Source organism: Neltuma alba, unplaced genomic scaffold (genome assembly GCF_004799145.2).
Source record: "Neltuma alba isolate B1F8T4 unplaced genomic scaffold, ASM479914v2 tig00011439_pilon, whole genome shotgun sequence".
NCBI lineage: Eukaryota > Viridiplantae > Streptophyta > Magnoliopsida > Fabales > Fabaceae > Neltuma > Neltuma alba.
The window spans coordinates 492916-511571 of record NW_021636121.1 but is presented as its reverse complement, the minus strand read 5'-3'; the positions used below and the strand labels follow the sequence as shown (position 1 = coordinate 511571).

The window sequence follows — 18656 nt, the reverse complement described above, 5'->3', positions numbered from 1 at the left end:
ATATTTGAACCATTTAGATTTATCTTTTTAATTTAATAATCTGAATCATTAAATTATCGGTCTACCTCTTAGAATCTTAGAATATATATACACACATATAGAGTGGGAACAAAGTCATTCGCCATTGGTGAGGCCCTGATCTCTCCGTCAAGCTTCCGTCCCAGGCTATTCCCTCATTCTTTGGTTAGTTTGAATTTTTATTTCTGCTGTTTTCAAATTTTGTTAGAATATACAATTATGTATATACTTCGATTAGTTTAGATTTTGAGGATTTAAATTAATAAATTTCGGTTGAGAATTTATTTATATTGCAAACTTCAATTTGTGACATGGGTTTTGGGCTATAGGTTTAGGCGTTTTTCCTTGTGGAAGTCCACCATCATCATCATCGTCTGTGTTGGATCAATCTTTTTCCCATTAATTTCTATTTTTATGACTTCAAATAAAAGGAACCAAAAGAACAAGTTTATGAGAAATATTGAAATATATAATGAAAAAAAAAAATTCATTCAGGGCGGGAGCTTCTATGATAGTCCAAGCTTAGTCACTTGTTATTCCTGCTTCCCTTTTAGGACTAATTATTTTTCTCTTTTAATATAAATATTTCATGACTTTAATATGTTTCTATTCTTTATCAGATTCTATATTCTTCCTTTCTTTATTCTAAAAAATTTATCTTTTTTTTTTAATTTCCAGAGCAAATTAAACTAATATTTCCCCTCGCAACAAACAAAGCATAAGCAACCCTCCTCTTTGTATAGGCTTCGATTTCTGAAGACTTGATACGGAAGATATGTTCCAAATCAGTTTTGCTTTCATTCAACATGGGACTTCACCCAACAGGAGGCTTTTTCGAATGACACCTTTTGAAATGTTTGAATGTCCAATCACCATGTCTCGTGAAGAATTAATTCAAGAAATTTTATTATTTCTTCGTGAAAACGTAGCCAACTATCTTTCCCAAAATAATATTCAGTTATTGGCATCCGAAATCAGATCTTACGACCAAGAAGCTACTACTCAACATCATCATCATCGTTTAATACCTCTAAATGTGTATCTTCATGTCCATACTTCTTCCATTCAAGACTTGCTATCCTTGTCTTTTCATCCTCAAACTACTGCTCTAAGTGCAGCAAATGAATACACGATACATGCAGAAATCTATCATCCCACAGAGATATCCATTAATCATTTACTATCTTCTGATCATGATGAATCAACAGAAATCAATCAAGTCTTAGAGCAATCCATGCAACAGTTGTTTATAGTTCCGGCAACAGAAAAAGTTATAGCGTCGTCACTGAAGAAGATGGAATTGTCCGAGGATGAAATGAGGACAAGCCAATGTAGCATTTGCTTGGAAAGTTTTGATGATGATGATAGTGACGAGGATGTTTCAGCATTGCCTTGTGACCATTTTTTCCATAATAATTGCATTGTAAGATGGCTAAAAACAGGCCATACTTGTCCATTGTGTCGCTTTCAATTGCCTGTGGAATAAATTTTCGTAACTCATTATTTATTGTGTAATTCTTTAATTTTGTTGTTTTACCGCATGAATTATAATTCTTCTTTCTTTAGTTATTCAGCTTTTACTGGGAAAGGAATGCTTTACAAGTTTCAAAGAAGAAACTAATAAAGTTGTATGATTGTATCTGTAATTAAAAAAATTTATAATTAAAAATTACTTCAATTAAATAATGAAACACTTGTGAAATAAAGAAAGCAACAATAAGAATTTAATTTCATTTTGAAATAGATAGATGAGACTATCATCTTTTATGGAATTTACACATGAAGTTGGACTACAATTATATGATATCTTTATACACGAACATGAACCTAATGGTAAAATCTTTCATACTTGGTGTAGAGAAAGAGAAAATGTAAACCTCTTGTAAGAAATTGCAAATCAAGTTAAATGCTAATGGCCAAGTCTCTTCTCTTTGGGAAATACTGTGGGAAATAAATATTTTTGGCCAAACCTTTGAGAGAGTAAACTTTAAGGTTAATTAGATTTAGTAAACTGTAGAGGGAAAAAATGATTCTGTCTTTGTACCTCCAATTCTCTTTCCTTTTTTTCTCTCTAACTGTTAGATTAATATTTAAACAGATTAGATTTGGTCTTTCATAAAATTATTATTAAAATATTAAATTATAAAAAAATAAATAATCAAATTTGAAAGTGTTAAAATTTGGTATGATGAATTACTTTAAAATGAAATGTCGAATAATTTTAAAACAGTTATAAAAAAGAATAATTTTAAACAATATCTTATAGAAGATTACGTTTGAATGGTTAAAATATATGTCTTATGATTAGAATATAAATGTGTGTGTGAAGTTGGGACTCAGTCATTCACCATCTGTGAGCCTCTCTTTGTCAAACCTCCTTCCTTCGGTTGGTTCAAATTTTTGTTTCCAAATCTTATGATTAAATCTTCTTTTTTTCCCCCCCATATGCATGCGTTTAACTGCTGTAATTAGATTCTGAGGATTGAAATTAATAAATTTCCATTGAAATTTTATTTATATTGGTTTTGCTTATTGCAAACTTTAATTTGTGATATGGGTTTTGGGGCTATAGGTTGCCGCGAGAGCTTAGAACTCTAGGTCTCATTTTGTATGAAATATTGAAAATAAGAGATTGAGACTGTGATTGTAATTGAAAAAAAATCATTAAAATATATTTAGCATGAATAATTATTTGTTACATGGAATTAAACAGACTTATGAAAGTGAGATTGGGAAATATCACTTTCTCCTATGATATTCTCCAATATCACATATATGGGTTTGTCTAATCCCATATAACAAGCAATCTTTCGTGCTAAATTCTCTTTTAATAAATTTTCTTGATTCTAATCACAATCCTTATCCATTATTTTCAATGCTTTGTACTAAATGGGACCTTAGATTTTCTCAAGCAATCCCAATGTAACAAGCAATCTCTCATGCTAAACTCTCTTTTAATAGATTTTTTCAATTATAATCTCAATCATTATCCCTTTTTTTTAATGATTCATATTAAATGGAACCTTAGGACTTCTGGCAGTTCTACTTGGGAGTAAATCTTCATCCTTTTGCAATTATATTATAAATTTATAATCATGAATCCTCTTACGTTTCAATCTTCAAAGACTTCATGTCAATACTACTACCTCCGGTCCTTAATATAAGAGTTAATTTGACTTTTAATTTAGTCCTAAATATAAGATCTCAACCCACTTTGACTTTCATATTTATCTATTTTTTCTAAAGTAATCCTTATAATAATTGCATATATTAAAGGTTCCATTAAATAATGGTTTTAGCTAATATACACATAATTAGCAAAGATATTTTAAGAAAGACAACTCCTATTTATTACAAATAATTAATTTAACAAATTTTCTTAGTCTGCTCAAATTATTCAACTCCTAAGGTAGTGCTTCTGATGTTGACTTAGTTCCTTTGTCTTTTCATCTCCAAATTACTGCTCTATATTCAGACAATGAATACGATGAATATATGATATATAGAGAAGTCTATCATCCCACAGAGCCATCCATTCATCATCAACAATCTTCTAATTCTGATGAATCAACAGAAGTGAATCAAGCCATAGACCAATCCACGCAACAATTGTTTATAGTTTCGGTAACAGAAAAGGCTATATCACCACTAAAGAAGATGGAATTGTCCAATGATAAAATGGAGGCAAGCCAATGTAGCATTTGCTTAGAAAGTTTTGATGAAGATGATGATGGTTGCGAAGATGCTTTTGCATTGCCTTGTGACCATTTTTTCCACAATAATTGCATTGTAAAATGGCTAAAAACAGGCCATACCATACATGTCCATTGTGTCGGCTCAAATTTCCTATAGAGTAATTTCATGAATTGCATACATCGTACTGTTTGTATTGTTACAATAACTTTTCAAATTCATTATTTATTGGTAATGTGTATTTTTTGGTTGTTTTTCAGCATTAAAAGTTCTTTTTTCTTTAGTTATTCAGCTTTTACAGGGAATTGAAGGAATGCTTTGTAACTGTAGTTTTCAAAGAAGAAACTAAACTTGTATAAGTAATTAAAAAAAGGATAAAGTGTAAATTTTTCTTGGAAGTTTTCACTTGAGTGCTAAGCACTCAAAAATTTTATTGGATTCAATATTTCTCCAAAAATTTAAAATCATAGTAATTTTAACCCCATAGAATCGATGTCCAACGCTCATGAATTTTCACCTTAATACTCCAAAATATTATAATAGCTGTTCAGTTAAATAATTATGGATTTAATCTCTTGAATAAAGAGAGCATTAATCAGGATTTAATTAAATTTTTCTAATAGATATGAGACATTATTTTTAATGAATATCTACTCTTTTTGGGAAATACTATTGTAAATACTCAAAATTTTTTGGTAATTAATATGGTAGAGCTTTACTAATGAGTCAAACTTTGTAAACATAGGTTGACTGAACTAACAGAGAAATAAATCATCTTCTTACGTAGTAAAATTGAAAAACGCATATATCAGATAATCATAAAAGATAAATTATTTATTTATTTTTATTTTTTCTAACCTCTGTAATTTTGATCTCTTTATTTTTTTTTTTATCTTTTACATAGTAGTATTATACTCCTCTAGCCTTTAATGTAAGACGTAATTAACTAATTGGAGTAGATTAAGGATGCTAGTTGTTTTAGTTAATATAATATGCTTTTTATAAAACACCTTAAGCATCTTTCTAATTTCTTTCCTTCCTCTCCTACTTGATTATTATTGAGAGAATATCAATAAAATTAATTTTAAAAAAATTGATAAGTATGGAAGCAACATCAACTATTCGACTAAGTCTTATATTAAGAATCAAAAGAGTATATAATAAGAAGTAACTTAAGTATTGGGTTTATCTTTGGATAAATAATAAATTCAAAATAAAAATCTTAAATATGAATTTAAAATAATTAAACAAGCATTTCCAAGTGATTCAAATTTTATTAGATTTATAATGTAATTTCAATAATATTGCTCACATAACCATCACGTGCGGATCCAAATTACATTTTGGTGGACACGTATCAGACATAAACCATCCAGATTGATTCGCATGATTTATGTTAAATCATGATTGGATTATTTTTCGGCCGCATTATGCGTTTCAAAGGAAAGGAGACAAGGCGTGCTAAAGTTAAACGATAGTCAATCATACAAGAAGGATGCAACAGTAACTTGGGCCCAGCTCATATAACAACAAAAAGTAGCAGCGAAGTAAGTGTTATATATGTATGTAATATATAAATATATATTTATGTATATTAAAAGATTAATTTAGTTTTTTATAAAAAGATGTATCAATTTCCCTAAACACCCGTTTAAAATCATTTGTATTGAAAAATATTTTCTTAATAAAAAAACCCTTTAATATATGCATCCAATAAGAAGAGTTTAGAAGGAAAAAAAATATAAATTTATGAGACAAAATTAAGTAAAGCCTTACGTTTAAGATCAAAACAAAATTTTTTAATTAGCTCTTACGTATTTCTCAATAATATCTACTATGTACCATTACTTTTTAAATATAATAGGAGATACAAGAATTTTTTTTATCCTCTAAAATAACTAACTCAATAAAATAACTAACTCAACTTACTTCCTTACTCTCTTTAAATTAGTCAACTGGCTCTTCTAATTAGGACTGGAGGTAATATTTTATTTCTTTTTTATTCCATGTGAAGTTCAATTCAAATTGGAGCAAACTGGTCAAGATGGTATATACATAAAAAAAATTAATTATTTTAAAAATATATAATTTCTCTAAGATATTCTTTTTAATTATTTGTACTGGACATTACACTCACAATGAAAATCCCTTAATTCGTATAATCAATATGAAGAATTTAGAGAAAAATTATAAATTTAAGAGACACTATGAATTAAAATTTGAAAATACTATAACAAACTCATCTACTAACTTTTACATTCATAACAAGAAGGAGTATTATTAAAAAAAAAAAAAACACTTATCCACTCAAACAAGAGCAAATATCCATGTTGAAGAGCCAACTAAACTAAGCATTGCCAAATAATGACCACAAAGGAATAAGTTGGTTGACGAAAACAGCGTCAACATTATATTAGATTAAAGATGCAGCCAACTAAAGCTACAATAAGTTCCAAGACAAATATCTTACCAGATCCCAGCTACGTTTTCCAGTGCATAGCTGGCAATCAACTTGTTTGTTGCAGTAAATGATTGCTCTCTAAGTCCATTTGCAGAATAAACAAAGAAAGATAATACAAAGTGGGTCGAAGGAAACAGCTTCTGGCCTCGCAGTATAAAATTAAACAGAAGGTCGTTGTTACCAAAAAAAAAAAAAAATTAAACAGAAGGTCCTTTTTCCGGGATGCTTGCCCGAGAACGCTAACGACTTGAGAAGGTAGGTGCTTTACCTTCGACTAATAACTAAGAAACCATTATTTTATTTTATTTGACAAAATTTAATATCTAATACTATCAGGTCATATTCAAAAATTGTCAGAGCCTAATCAAAAGCAGGATTAAGATGGAAATCTGTTTATATTTTAAAAGATTAATACAATTTTCAGTCCCTCAAGTTTACTCTCATTTTAGTTTTGATTCCTCAAGTTTTAAATCATAAGTATTAACTCCTCAAGTCTTTTTTTATTTAAAATACTAGTCCCTATAATTTAATAAAAACATGAACCATTTTGCCCCTAAAACCTATGATTTAGAACTTAAGAGACGAAAATCAACATAAGGACAAACTTGAAACCAAAGATTGTATTAACCCTATTTTAAATGTTAAAGGACATTTGCTTAAATTAGCAGACGTGACATTTTTACACCTTTTTGCAATCTTCATGAGCACTTTTGCATCTATGTAAATATTATGACGCCAAGTGTGCATTTGCAAATATTTCATAAGTATATTTGGACTTAACGCTCAAAAACAGTTTATTTCAGCCAACACATCCAACTTCATAAGAATCTGAAGGATCCTAAAACAATCATTCGATGGCTAAAGTGGGCATGGAGGCTGCGTGTGGAGTGGATTCCTGCAGAAAAATGATGACAGACAGAAATGGGTGGAATCTATCTAGTGGGTCTCAGCCATGGCTCTACATATCACTCCTACCACTTTTTCATCATAGGATACCTAAGTCCAGGTTCAGAAAGAGGGTTGGCAGGCAAAAACAGGACAAAAATGATTCATGCAACAGAATTATCCCAAAAAAAATGTGCATATACAAAGAGGTAAGATTTTCAGCCAGCCAAACCTGGGAAACATTTGAACTTGAACCTTTATTTTCCCATAACAAAAACAGAACCAAAAGAGACAATATTAAAAAATTACTAACCACAGTATAAAGTTACTTGCTAGCAAAAAACATAAATAAAGCCTTGTATTCTTGAAATAAAATGTTACTGATAACCATAAGGAAACATTTATTCGTTTTTTGAGTGATAGATACACAATTGACTGATCAGCTTTCATAGTCCCCAGAAACGGAGTAGTATTCTGTACAGAGCTCTACACAACTAACCTATAAACAACAAAACAAAACTGACAAACAGAAAAGAAAGATAAAACAAGGGAAGTGTCCGCAGGCTACCTATTGCACATGAGTTTTGACAATAAATAGATGGGAAGACTTGTCACAACTTGCCTTGTTCCCACTACAGCAGCAGAAGAACCAAACGTCTTCTTCTGGTATACATAGCGTTTCTTTCTCAATCTGTAACAGGCATCTTCTTGGTATAAATTCCAGGAAAGTCAGTGGATTTCACTTACAATGAAAAGCAAACAAGGTGTACACTGCCAGAGCCGCCAACAGGTTTGGTACCTTACAAATACAGTCTCATCTGATAGCATATCTTGAACAAGAACAACTACTTATACTACTCTGTACATTTCAAGTCATTCAGATAAACCTGTGATTGAATAACTATCTCCCCTATTTTAAATCCTGGAACCACTGTGAATCCCACTTTTGCCCTTCTTTTGTTTGGCCAAGTAACTCTCCTTGTAACATCCTCCATGTATACCATTGAGAAGTCTACATCTCTCTGCACTTGAAAAATTTCTACCACGGGATCAAAGGCATGGGATAACTTATGAAGTGTCCATATGGCGCTAGCCATTCTAACAAAAGCATCATAGAACATGCTTATTGACCTCCATGACTTCAGTACCGTTTCATTTCCATCCAAATCAATGAAAATGGATGATTCCATCGTAGGATGGATAAGTCTCTCGTATTGCTGCTCGCAAAATTTTGAAAACTCGCAAGTAGGATGGATGCTAAGCAACTCCATTGGATTGCTGGATACATGCTCAAGCAGTTGCTTCAAAAACCTACTTTTATTTTCTGAATCTAAATCATGGCCATCTGACATGGGTTCACCGGAATTCATCCCAAAATCTTCCAAATCAAAACCTTGAAACATCACTAAACATACATATGACAAAAGTGCAAACTGATTATGCCCTTTCTTTGCATAGTTGATGTTTGGATGAACTGCGTTGGCCACTACATCCAAGTTCCACCCAGCTTTTCTCATCAAACTAATCAATATCTTAGTAAATTTGTGAGTTTCCCTAGAAGCATCATGCAAGACCGAATCAAACACTCTTACGGTTAGCAAAACATCATTAGAAGAATTCAAGTTACCGCATAACTTCTTGGACAACTTGACATTAGTCTTTTGAATTTCGTCCAACTTTTTCCTCAGAACCGAAACCTCATCATGTTTTTGTTCAAGCTCTGACTGTAAGCGGTTCGAAACAGTCCCCAGAGTCCGCAGCTTGTTCTGATTTTCTTCCACCTGAGCTCCTAAGCAAGACCTGATAGGAAATTCAGAATCAAAATCAGGACTCCTTTGCCAATCTCTAAAGAATTTTTTGAATTCGGATAGTCTCTCAAGGTGTGAAACCAAAACTCTATCAGCCGCCTTCACATTTTCCTCAATAAACGGAACATGAGCAGTCTGCAACTGAACATACGAAGCTTCAAATGACGAAACCGTGGCGAAGATCGAGGAAATCACCGTGTGCATCATCTGAGTATTCAATGCTCTGATCTCACTCTCGCTCAATGACTTCGTCACTGCCGCTTGTTGAGCCGGCGACAATAATTTCTCAGTTTGCTCCAACTTCTTCACGGAGCTCTCAACCGCAGGCTTCGCTATGGGCGGCTCAGGCGGAGACGGCGTCGTTTCGCGAAAGAAATTGCAGGCTGGATCTGGTTTGATCACCACAACTTTCTGGTCGGTGATGAAATCTTCGGCAGAATCCAAGAGGGAGAAGCCATCGGAGTCTTCACCTGCGGCGCCGGCGGCCTGATCTTCGTCGGCGAAGAACTCGAAGGTTTTGGTCTTGAAAGCGAGGGCAAATTTCTGGAACATCTCGGAGATTTGAGGGGGTTTGGTGGAGGAACTATCCACTTCAGGCATATTCTGAGCGAATTAAAACTTCGCAACTTGAAAGCGTGAAAGCAAAGAAGGATCAAATCAATTGAGTATGAACCTAATCTAACGGAAGAGAAGAATAAGAATTCCACAGCTTTTCCTTCGCTTTGGATGTCTTCAAAGAAAGGTACGTGGGCTTGGGCCAGCTGGGCATCATGCCCCACTTTTGCCTTTCTCGTTTGGAAAATATTACACTAACAGACCCGCATAGAAAATTACATTGGTGTACCCAGACCTGGTTAAATTTATGATCAAAGACACAGTTTTAAGTTATTTTTATGATAAAAATGTTCCTTTTGTCATTGATGGACAAACATGCCTTTATGGTTAGAAATTTAGATTTCGGTAATGATAAGCATAAAAATTCCTTATGACTTAAAATTTTTCATTATAACTTTTAATACTTAAAGAATAGGCATAAAGAAATTTTAAAGCTCCATAGTATAATCATATATTGTCCATTCTAACATTAAAAAAGATAATAATCATAAAATAGAAATAATTTAAGAAAAAATTATAAATTTAAAAGATAACAAATTGAAATCTCATATTTGCAATAAAAGAAAATCATTTACTAGCTTTTATATTTGATAACGAAGACACTTTCTAATTTGACAATTAAAATAAACAATGTTAAGAAATAATGAAGTCTTTTATAACAGAAAAAAATTATGTGATGAAATTTTAATGAAAAAAGTTTAAAAGTAAGATAATATATAAAGCCTATAATCTAAGTCTAATTATCATATTTTATTTTATAGTTTAAGGAACTATAAATTGTAATTTGTAAAATGAGAATTTGGGAAATAATGTGATAAAAATTTAATATTCCTAAGGATAATTGTAATTTTTTTTAAAATATAGTTATGCAAAACTTAGGTGATAACCTTTTGGAAAAGCTTCAACATGAACTATAAGTCCTTATACCATGTTTACAAGCAGGATAATTACATTGCCAATTTCTTGCTAAATACTCACCCAAAAAAAAAAATTTCCTGCTAAATTATGTCATATGATTAGCTACAATTTCTTGCACTTATGTGCCCATAGGAGGAAAGTGAAGAGGGAGACTAGATATAATTTTCAGTTGTTGTAAGTAATGTTATCTAGTATTTAATTCAAAAAAAAACAAAGAAATATAGGTCCTTTTGCATTGGAGAATGATTGGAGTTTATTCTGGGTTTATATTATAAATAGTATTAAATTTGGGTCATACAATATAATTTTATATACTTTTGCTCTCTTCTTTTGTCTTTACAAATTTTTTATTACAACTTTATTCATGGTTTGATGTCTCGGTGCTGACTTTTCAGGAATTAACGGTAAAGAAAGAGGCAGAATGCCACATTAGTGGCTAACAGCTACAGCGACCATCTCTTTGGGAGTTGAGACCGTTAGTTCTAATATTAATAATTATAAATAATGATAAATAATTAAATATACCTAACGCTTCTCCTTCGCTAACTAAAAGTGGTGCTGATTTTTATAGAAAGTAATTATGGACTCCTTAATTCCATTATCATCATTAAACTGTAAATATAAAATATATGGACAATGTGGCGGTGAATCTATTACATAGTCATGTGAAATTTTTTTTATATATTTATCTAGTATTTTGTTAATTATGACTAAAAATGCTATTTTTTAAACTAATAGTAGACGAATTTAACCGAAGAAGTTAATCTCTCATAATAAAACGATACAAAATTTGAATATTTGTTCGGATAGATAACTTAATGCCCAACAATATCTTAAATAGAATTATTTGTAATAAAAAGATATACATACTTAACAAAAATAGTTGGTTTTCAGATAACAAGCGCTAAGACAAGCAGGACATGACTTTTTGTGCAAAGAAATTAAAAAAGTAGGTAAAATTGATATAGGTATATGTTGGATGAGAGTCATGTCCATCTTTTATTAACCTTGTTTTTCTTACTAAACAGCTTAAGAAAACCACAAAAACTTAATGAAAAGAATAAAAATTACAACAATCTATTTATATAATATTTATAAATTAGCAATTAAGAAGGTATCCGGAATAACTTGATGAATTAAAAGCCGCGCAGCGTTTCTTTATTAAAGGAGTTTTTATTTTTTATTTTTCCGAAAGTGTCTTTGTCAGGTTTCCTTTTATAAGACGGCTTTTTGGGCCACGGTTGGATTAGGATTTTCGTAGAAGTGACCCTTCCTTTGATTAAATCTTTTCCATTAATCAACAATGAGTGATCAACGAGAAGAAAATAAGGAACGCGTACGAACGTTTTTGCCAATCTTAAATTTTCGCACCTAATTTTGTACCGTTTCTTAATGTCATGAATTGATTGAGGATTGCCTAGTGCTTTTCATTTTACTATATACAAATGCTAACATATTTCTAGATATAAGATTCATTTTATAATATAATTTATATTATAAAATATTATCTCTTATTTTTAATATAAAAGTTAGTTGACTAATTTCAATAGATTAAGAAAATTAGTTATGTTTGTTATTTGTAATAATAGATGTTGTTTTTCCTCAAATATACTCGCTAATCAAATACTAGTATATTGGTTAGAACTATCATTATTACAAGGATCACTTTATGATTAAATTGATAAATATGAAAGATAAAGTTAATTGGGATCTTATATTTAGGATTAAAATAAAGTCAGATAAACTCTTATATTAAGAATATAAAGTAGTAGGTTTTATATTTAAAATCAGATAAGTACTAATTTTTGTCACTAATACCCCTTTTCTATGGTTAGAACAGTAAAAGCATAGAGTAAAATGTGTTATTTTTAAATAAAAATAAATTTTTTAAACGTGTTATGAAACGTATAAATATAAAAGGCTTTAATAGGGTGAGAGAGGGTTGTAGTAGGGATGAGGCATAGGAAGAATCCCACTCGTTTTAGGCGTCTTAAGTGCCTCACATAGCCTCTATACTCTACTTGTAAGCCTCTAGCGTTAGATCAAGAGTTACATAAATAAATATTACTTCCATTCTTAGTTATAAGATTTTGTTTACAATTTATAAACAAAATCTTATAATTAGAACCGGAAGTAGTAATAAAAATATATATAATACAATAAATTAAACATATATAATGAAAACTCCTAAAAATCATTAATGAAGAGTTTTAAGTGTAGACCTCCAAATGACATTTGAGAGGTTATGGACGTTCATATGTTGTAATAATATTTATAACACTCATTCTTAAATATCCACAAGTAAACAATGTGCCTTGTTAGAGCCATACTTAAAAAAAAAAAAAACTCAATAGGACAAAGCCCTTGTTAAAAGAAAAATATATATCTTTGTGTATGTATGTGTTTGTCTCGTTAAAAAGAAAACTATTAATAAACATATTATTTCTATTCTAGTGAAACGGATTTTTTATCGCTTAAATTAGTTGGCTCTTGTCATCTTATTTAATTATTAGAATAAAATACACCAACTACCTTTTTATTATATTTCAATTACGCAAGCCTTCTTTTTATTTTAAACATATATAAACCTCCTTTAAATAAAAATATATATTACACAAATCTCCTTTTTATATTTAAGATTTTATTTTCATCTACCCAAACGGTTATGTGACCGTTAAGTTTGACTTTAAATTATCTTTTAACCAAAACACCCCTTTTTAGCTTAATAATTATTTAGACATTTATATTTTTCAAAATTTTTTTATAAAATCAAAAAAATTCTGCTACATATTTTTTTTAAAAAATTTCTGATATGTTATAAAATTTATTAATTTTGATTTAAATCATAAAATTTTATTTTTTAATTTTTTATCACATTCATTAGAAATCATTTATTTTGATTTCTTTTAATTGTAAAAATATATTTTAAATACAAAATTTTTATTTATCATAAATTTTAAATGATATAAGTTTAAAAGATTTTATAAATTATATAAATTTATAATTCAAAATTTTTAAACACATCTTTATTATAAAAATTTATAAACATATTCAGTCAACTATATATATATTTATTAAAAAATTAGTTAAATTTTTAATCAAGTCTTTTGTATTGCCTTAACTAAATAAAATTCATATAATTGTAAAATATAATTTATAAATTTATTACAATGAGAGGTAAAATAGTAAATAAAATTTATTATAATATAAATTTCAGTTAAAAACAGTGTTTTTAGAATCTTTTTGACGATATTAACTTATTAAACTAAACTGTATATTTTTAAAATAGAAGGGAGGTCTGTGTAATTAATGTAAACTAGAATGATACTTAGAATATTTTAGTTTAATTATTATACAATTCAAATTTCATTTTACACTTATAAAACATTTCAAGTGGCGAATAGAGAAGAGGCAGCGAATGAGAGGAACGGGCAGCAATGAGAGGTCAAAGAACTTGGCGTTAGGTTCTATTTGTTCTTTGACTTTGGGTTTAAAAAAAAAAAAGAATCCTTTGATAAATCATTTTACTATTGTATGGTCTTTATTTATCATTATGTTGCTCAAGATCTTTTTGTTTTTAATTTTTCTTTTTTCTGATTCTTATCTAAGAAAAACTTATCGAAGAAAAATGTCAGATTAAACATATACAAATCATATACTTGAGTCATTAATTAATTTGAGTATAGTTTAAGTGATAAGAATGGAGTTAAAAATCCAAGATTCAAAAAATACTGATGTAAAATTTTTTTTAAAAAAAATCCATTACGTAATTAAGATTAAATTGAAGACACACACACAAACACACTCTTTAATTATGCTATTTAGTATTTACAATTAGCATAAAGGTACAGCCGCATATCTGTTTTTTTTTTTTTATCTCTTTCCCTTTCACCGTTTTTAAGCATAATTTCATTTCAAAAAATTTAAATTAATATGGAAGGTTTGCTTCAAAATTGAAGAAGAGCGAAGACTATTTTATCAAAACACCATGGAATTTTTCCTGATCTTGTATTCAAAATACTATATATAAAATCTGGTCAAGAAAATATTGTAAATAAATCTACAGGACACATTGATCTTATGCATCTATCATACCTGCGGAGGGTCAAACTTGTAATCTTCTGCTTAAGTTAAGAGGAGGTGATTAATATAGAGGGCAATATATTACAAAATCATCATTTGTACTTTTTTTTTTTTTGCCAACATCAAACGTTTCTTTCACCATTCATACTAACAAGTAAACTTTAATGCATAAATTGCATTTATCTAAAGTACATCAATTAAAGTTAAATTACAATATTTAAGTATTCTAAAAGGACAAACATCCAATAAAAGATCATTTTGAAGATATCAAATTATTAAAGATATTCTGATCTTATCCACGCCCTTCTTGGGCTATGGCCTATGGTTGGTGGTCACCCTAAAAATCCATAGATTTCCATTATTCCATACATTTTATATCCTGACTTTATAAATATATATTACAAAGAAAAGTTATAAAAAATAATTTCTCAGACGTTATACGTAAGAATTTAACAACTAATTTACATAAATTAAAAAATAGTTAATATTATTTTTAGTTATTACAAATTGATTTTATTTTGACTTTGACTTCTAAAATTTGAAACAAAAATTTTTTGTTCCTGAAACCTTTCAAAACCATTGATTTCAAATTTCAAATACTAATACCAAAACGAGGTTAAATTTCAGGAAAAAAATTGCATATTAAACCAAAAAAATTAATTCAATTAGTTACTTATAAAAAAAAATGAAAGTTATGTTGGTTTCTCTAAAATATTTTTCCATAGAGACTAGACTACTAATTCACACATTATTTGTATAATTAATAGAGTTAGTTCAAGAAAAATGACAAATATAAAGAATAAAGTGAATTGGATCTTCGCTGTCAATTATATTTGGATTGGAGAAACTAATCTTTAAAATCTCAGATTGTTTTGAAAGGTCAGGACCCAAAAATAAAAAAAGTTAACGTGAAGGGTGGGAGTTTGACCCTTGGAGAAGAGGTTACTTAAGCATGGGTTCCGTCAAAGAAAGAAGGCGTGAGCGCTAAGGCAACGCGGAAACAATCTCTTACTTGCATTATTGATATAAAAGAGCCCACAAGGCCACGACACCTCTTCCAATTCCTCCAAAATCAATTATCAATTAACTACTTTACTTATCCACTCATAATTAATAATCGCTTCGTTGCTCTGCTCTTACTTTCATCTCATGGCTGTGCTCAGGACCGGCGTCGTATTTGGGTTAGGAACCGTGTTTGGAATCATGATCAGTCGAGCTTGTCTTCCTCATCATAAAACTCATCGTTTTCGGCACTGTCCCAGGCAATCTCAGGCTCAGGCTGGGGCTCAGGCGCAAGATCAGGTTCAGGTTCAGACTCAAGCTCAGACAAAGGAAATTGTTGTTGAAGATCAGGCAATGAAGGTGTAATGGTTATCTAAACATGCGTGAAGGATTTGGAGAATTTAATTGTTTTCTGTATCGGTGGTTAGTTAGACATTTTAGAGAGATGTGTTCTTTTATTTCTTGTTTGTGGTAGTACTTTGATTTTGCAAGTGAAGAATCATTTGAGTATGTTATGTAAATCGTGGTTGCTGTTACATTATTTTGTTTTCTTAGTAAGATTATCGTATCTTCTTGGTTTCGTCAAAGAGTTGAATGGATCGGAGACTCCTGAGAACTAAATATGTTTCTTCTTGTTTTGTTGTTTTCCCTTTCATCAACTTCTATTTCTCTTTTCAATCTTTATATTAGCGTAGTATGTATTTATTTTTTGCTTCTCTTACTCTTTCGTGGTCATCGTGGGTTCAACCCAACATGTACAAAAAGTTTTATATCATTAGATTATAGAGTCATTATAATATTTCATGTTCTGATAATTTATTTATCAATACAAAATATAACAACCCTTTTCCCATGCACTAGTTTGCTTGGACTATAATGTCCCGTTTAGTATAAAACATTAAAAATAAAGAATAAAGATTGGGATTGAAATTGAAAAAACTTAATAAAAGAGTGTTTAATATTAAAAAATGTTTGTTACCTGGAATTGAACAAACCTATATATATAGGTGGATTGGGAAATATCACCTCCTCTAATGGTATTCTCTAATCCCATATATATGGGTTTGCCCAATTTCAAGTAATAATCAAACCTTTATACTAAACACTCTTTTAATATACACTACTAGAAAAACATCCTTTTAAATCGTCTAATCTATGCTAGTTATTGCGCCAATAGCATAATAAATAAGGTGGTGGTATTTTTGTAAATGACGATACAATCTTTACATCGGTTATTATTAAAGCTCAATGTCATTATTATTTTTTACATCGAACTTTAATCCAATCGGTGTAAGCATACTTAAATGATATCAATGTTACTAATCTTTATATTAACCTATCTCTTGCCTTTTTGTTTCCCTGAAGTAATCTGAACTCGAACATTAAGCATGTTCTGTTGCCATCTATTTAAAGTCAGAAGCCAATTGTCCTTCTCCTTCCTATTATCTTTGTCTACTATCATCGGCAGCCCCATAATAGTGAAACGATTGAAGACCATTCCAACACATCTTCCATCTTTCCCCCCTCCCCTTCCCTATACTACCCTCCCTACCTCCCCTTTCTTCGCCTCCTTTCGACTAGCTACTTGCAAGAGTAGCAGCAATCAAACGCGATCTCCATCATTTGGTGTCTCACTTCTATGCCCTCAACAACAAGATCAACCTCTTACTCGATAATAGGCACATCGAGTATGACGACATAGATGACCCCTCTATTGCCTCCTTCTCGCACTATTAGAAAAAAAGCTTTTAATGGTGGTTAAAATGAGTTTTCCATGGTGGTTTTGGAAGTGATGTGAATTCCGTCGATGTTGTAAGAAAAACAAAAGACAGTGGTTTAAAACCATTGTAAAAAATTCTTTCCGTGGCAGTTTTTTAGTTAAAATGCAGTGGAAACTTTCCACAGTGGTTTTATTAATCAAAACGTCGTGGAAAGTCTATTTTTAACTGTAGTTATTAAAATAACCGTTGCTAAAAACAAGAGTTCTTTTTTTAATAGTGTGTGAATTTTTTTTACAACCTACTTGTAATGTACAGACTCAAATGAACCAGTAAAGGCAAAAGAATATGCAGAACCATTTCAAGAAATTTATCCTAACACTGACATCCAATTCTTATTCAATCACCTAATATATCAACAAATACTCAACTAGAATCAAACAATGAACTAAAATGTGATCAATCACTTAACTATTTCACATTTTCAAAATTTTGTAATAATGTTGTTGACAAAGTATCCTTCAGCAAGTTGATTTCCTCCATATCATATGGCACAATATCTTAGAATACTTGTAAATTAAAAATAACATAGTTATTAGTCAATTTGATCAAAAATGTTAAAAGAATTGAAGAATTGTATGCAATGTAATCTATATTTATCTCGTTTAATTTCTCAGTCACCCCTATCTTAATGATGTCATTTATATAGCGGATGACATAATATCTACATTGAACACTCTTGGGTTGACAACGATACTAACAAAATGAAATATAAAATTAAATGTCTAACTTTGATTATCTAAAAAAAATTTATAAACATTAACTTTGATTATTGAAAAGATTTGTAAGCATATATTTAGACAACATACTTGTGGGAGAAACCATCTTGGTGGTTGCCTATTTTGCTGTTTGGCCATAACATTAGAACTATGAAAAGCCCTATTAGCAATAAAAAAAAAATGATATTGGAGCATGTGTTTATAAACTTTACACGTAATAAATATATAAACATAAACTAACATGTTGATGACATCTCTGGTTTCTTCTTATGGACCTCCACAGAGGGAATCGAACTAATAAACTTTGTTATCATAAGGGGCACAAACAATCAGGATCCAATGATAACTGCAAAATACGAATCATGTTAATTATAATCCTATATATATAATTTGTGTATCTCAAATACAATAATATACTTACCCTTTCATGTAAGATGCAAAATATAATTTCTTTTTCATCTGAGTCATTATGGTCATCATGTAGATCGACCTTGCTTCCACAGTATTGACTATTTTCCGCACCCTTTGAAGACACATAAAGCCATATGTGTCCTCAAGTCCTTTTTGCCTACAGACTCAATAAAGTGCATGTTGTTTAAATAAGAAATATTAGGACTTGCATAAGTATAACATGAAATTAAAAAATGATATTGTGACTTACAAAAATAGCCAGTTA

At 30.1% G+C, this 18656-nt stretch overlaps 2 protein-coding genes across 2 annotated transcripts; both read right to left on the bottom strand.

The window, feature by feature from the left end:
* Window positions 1-7496: 7496 nt before the first annotated feature.
* On the bottom strand, window positions 7497-8574 carry LOC114713598 (protein GRAVITROPIC IN THE LIGHT 1-like). The gene is made up of 2 exons (XM_028898266.1): window positions 7945-8574; window positions 7497-7556 (listed from the first exon to the last, which is right to left on the bottom strand). Exons 1-2 carry the CDS (start codon window positions 8572-8574, stop codon window positions 7497-7499), a joined length of 690 nt encoding a protein of 229 aa, XP_028754099.1.
* A 4-nt stretch (window positions 8575-8578) lies between these two features.
* Window positions 8579-9559, bottom strand: LOC114713582 (uncharacterized). The gene is made up of 2 exons (XM_028898253.1): window positions 9061-9559; window positions 8579-8857 (listed from the first exon to the last, which is right to left on the bottom strand). The coding sequence occupies exons 1-2, from the start codon at window positions 9463-9465 to the stop codon at window positions 8771-8773; spliced, it is 492 nt and encodes a 163-aa protein (XP_028754086.1). The 5' UTR covers window positions 9466-9559; the 3' UTR covers window positions 8579-8770.
* Between the last annotated feature and the right edge of the window lie 9097 nt (window positions 9560-18656).

What these genes read in the sequence shown, in the direction of transcription:
- LOC114713598 (XM_028898266.1), bottom strand. Translation starts at nt 8,574, where the DNA reads ATGAGAAAAGCTGGGTGGAACTTGGATGTAGTGGCCAACGCAGTTCAT. An exon ending in AGATAGTTATTCAATCACAG is followed by an intron (nt 7,557 to 7,944) that starts GTTTATCTGAAT and finishes TGTTGTTTATAG; the next exon opens with GTTAGTTGTGTAGAGCTCTG.
- LOC114713582 (XM_028898253.1), bottom strand. Translation starts at nt 9,465, where the DNA reads ATGCCTGAAGTGGATAGTTCCTCCACCAAACCCCCTCAAATCTCCGAG. An exon ending in ATACTCAGATGATGCACACG is followed by an intron (nt 8,858 to 9,060) that starts GTGATTTCCTCG and finishes ATTTCCTATCAG; the next exon opens with GTCTTGCTTAGGAGCTCAGG.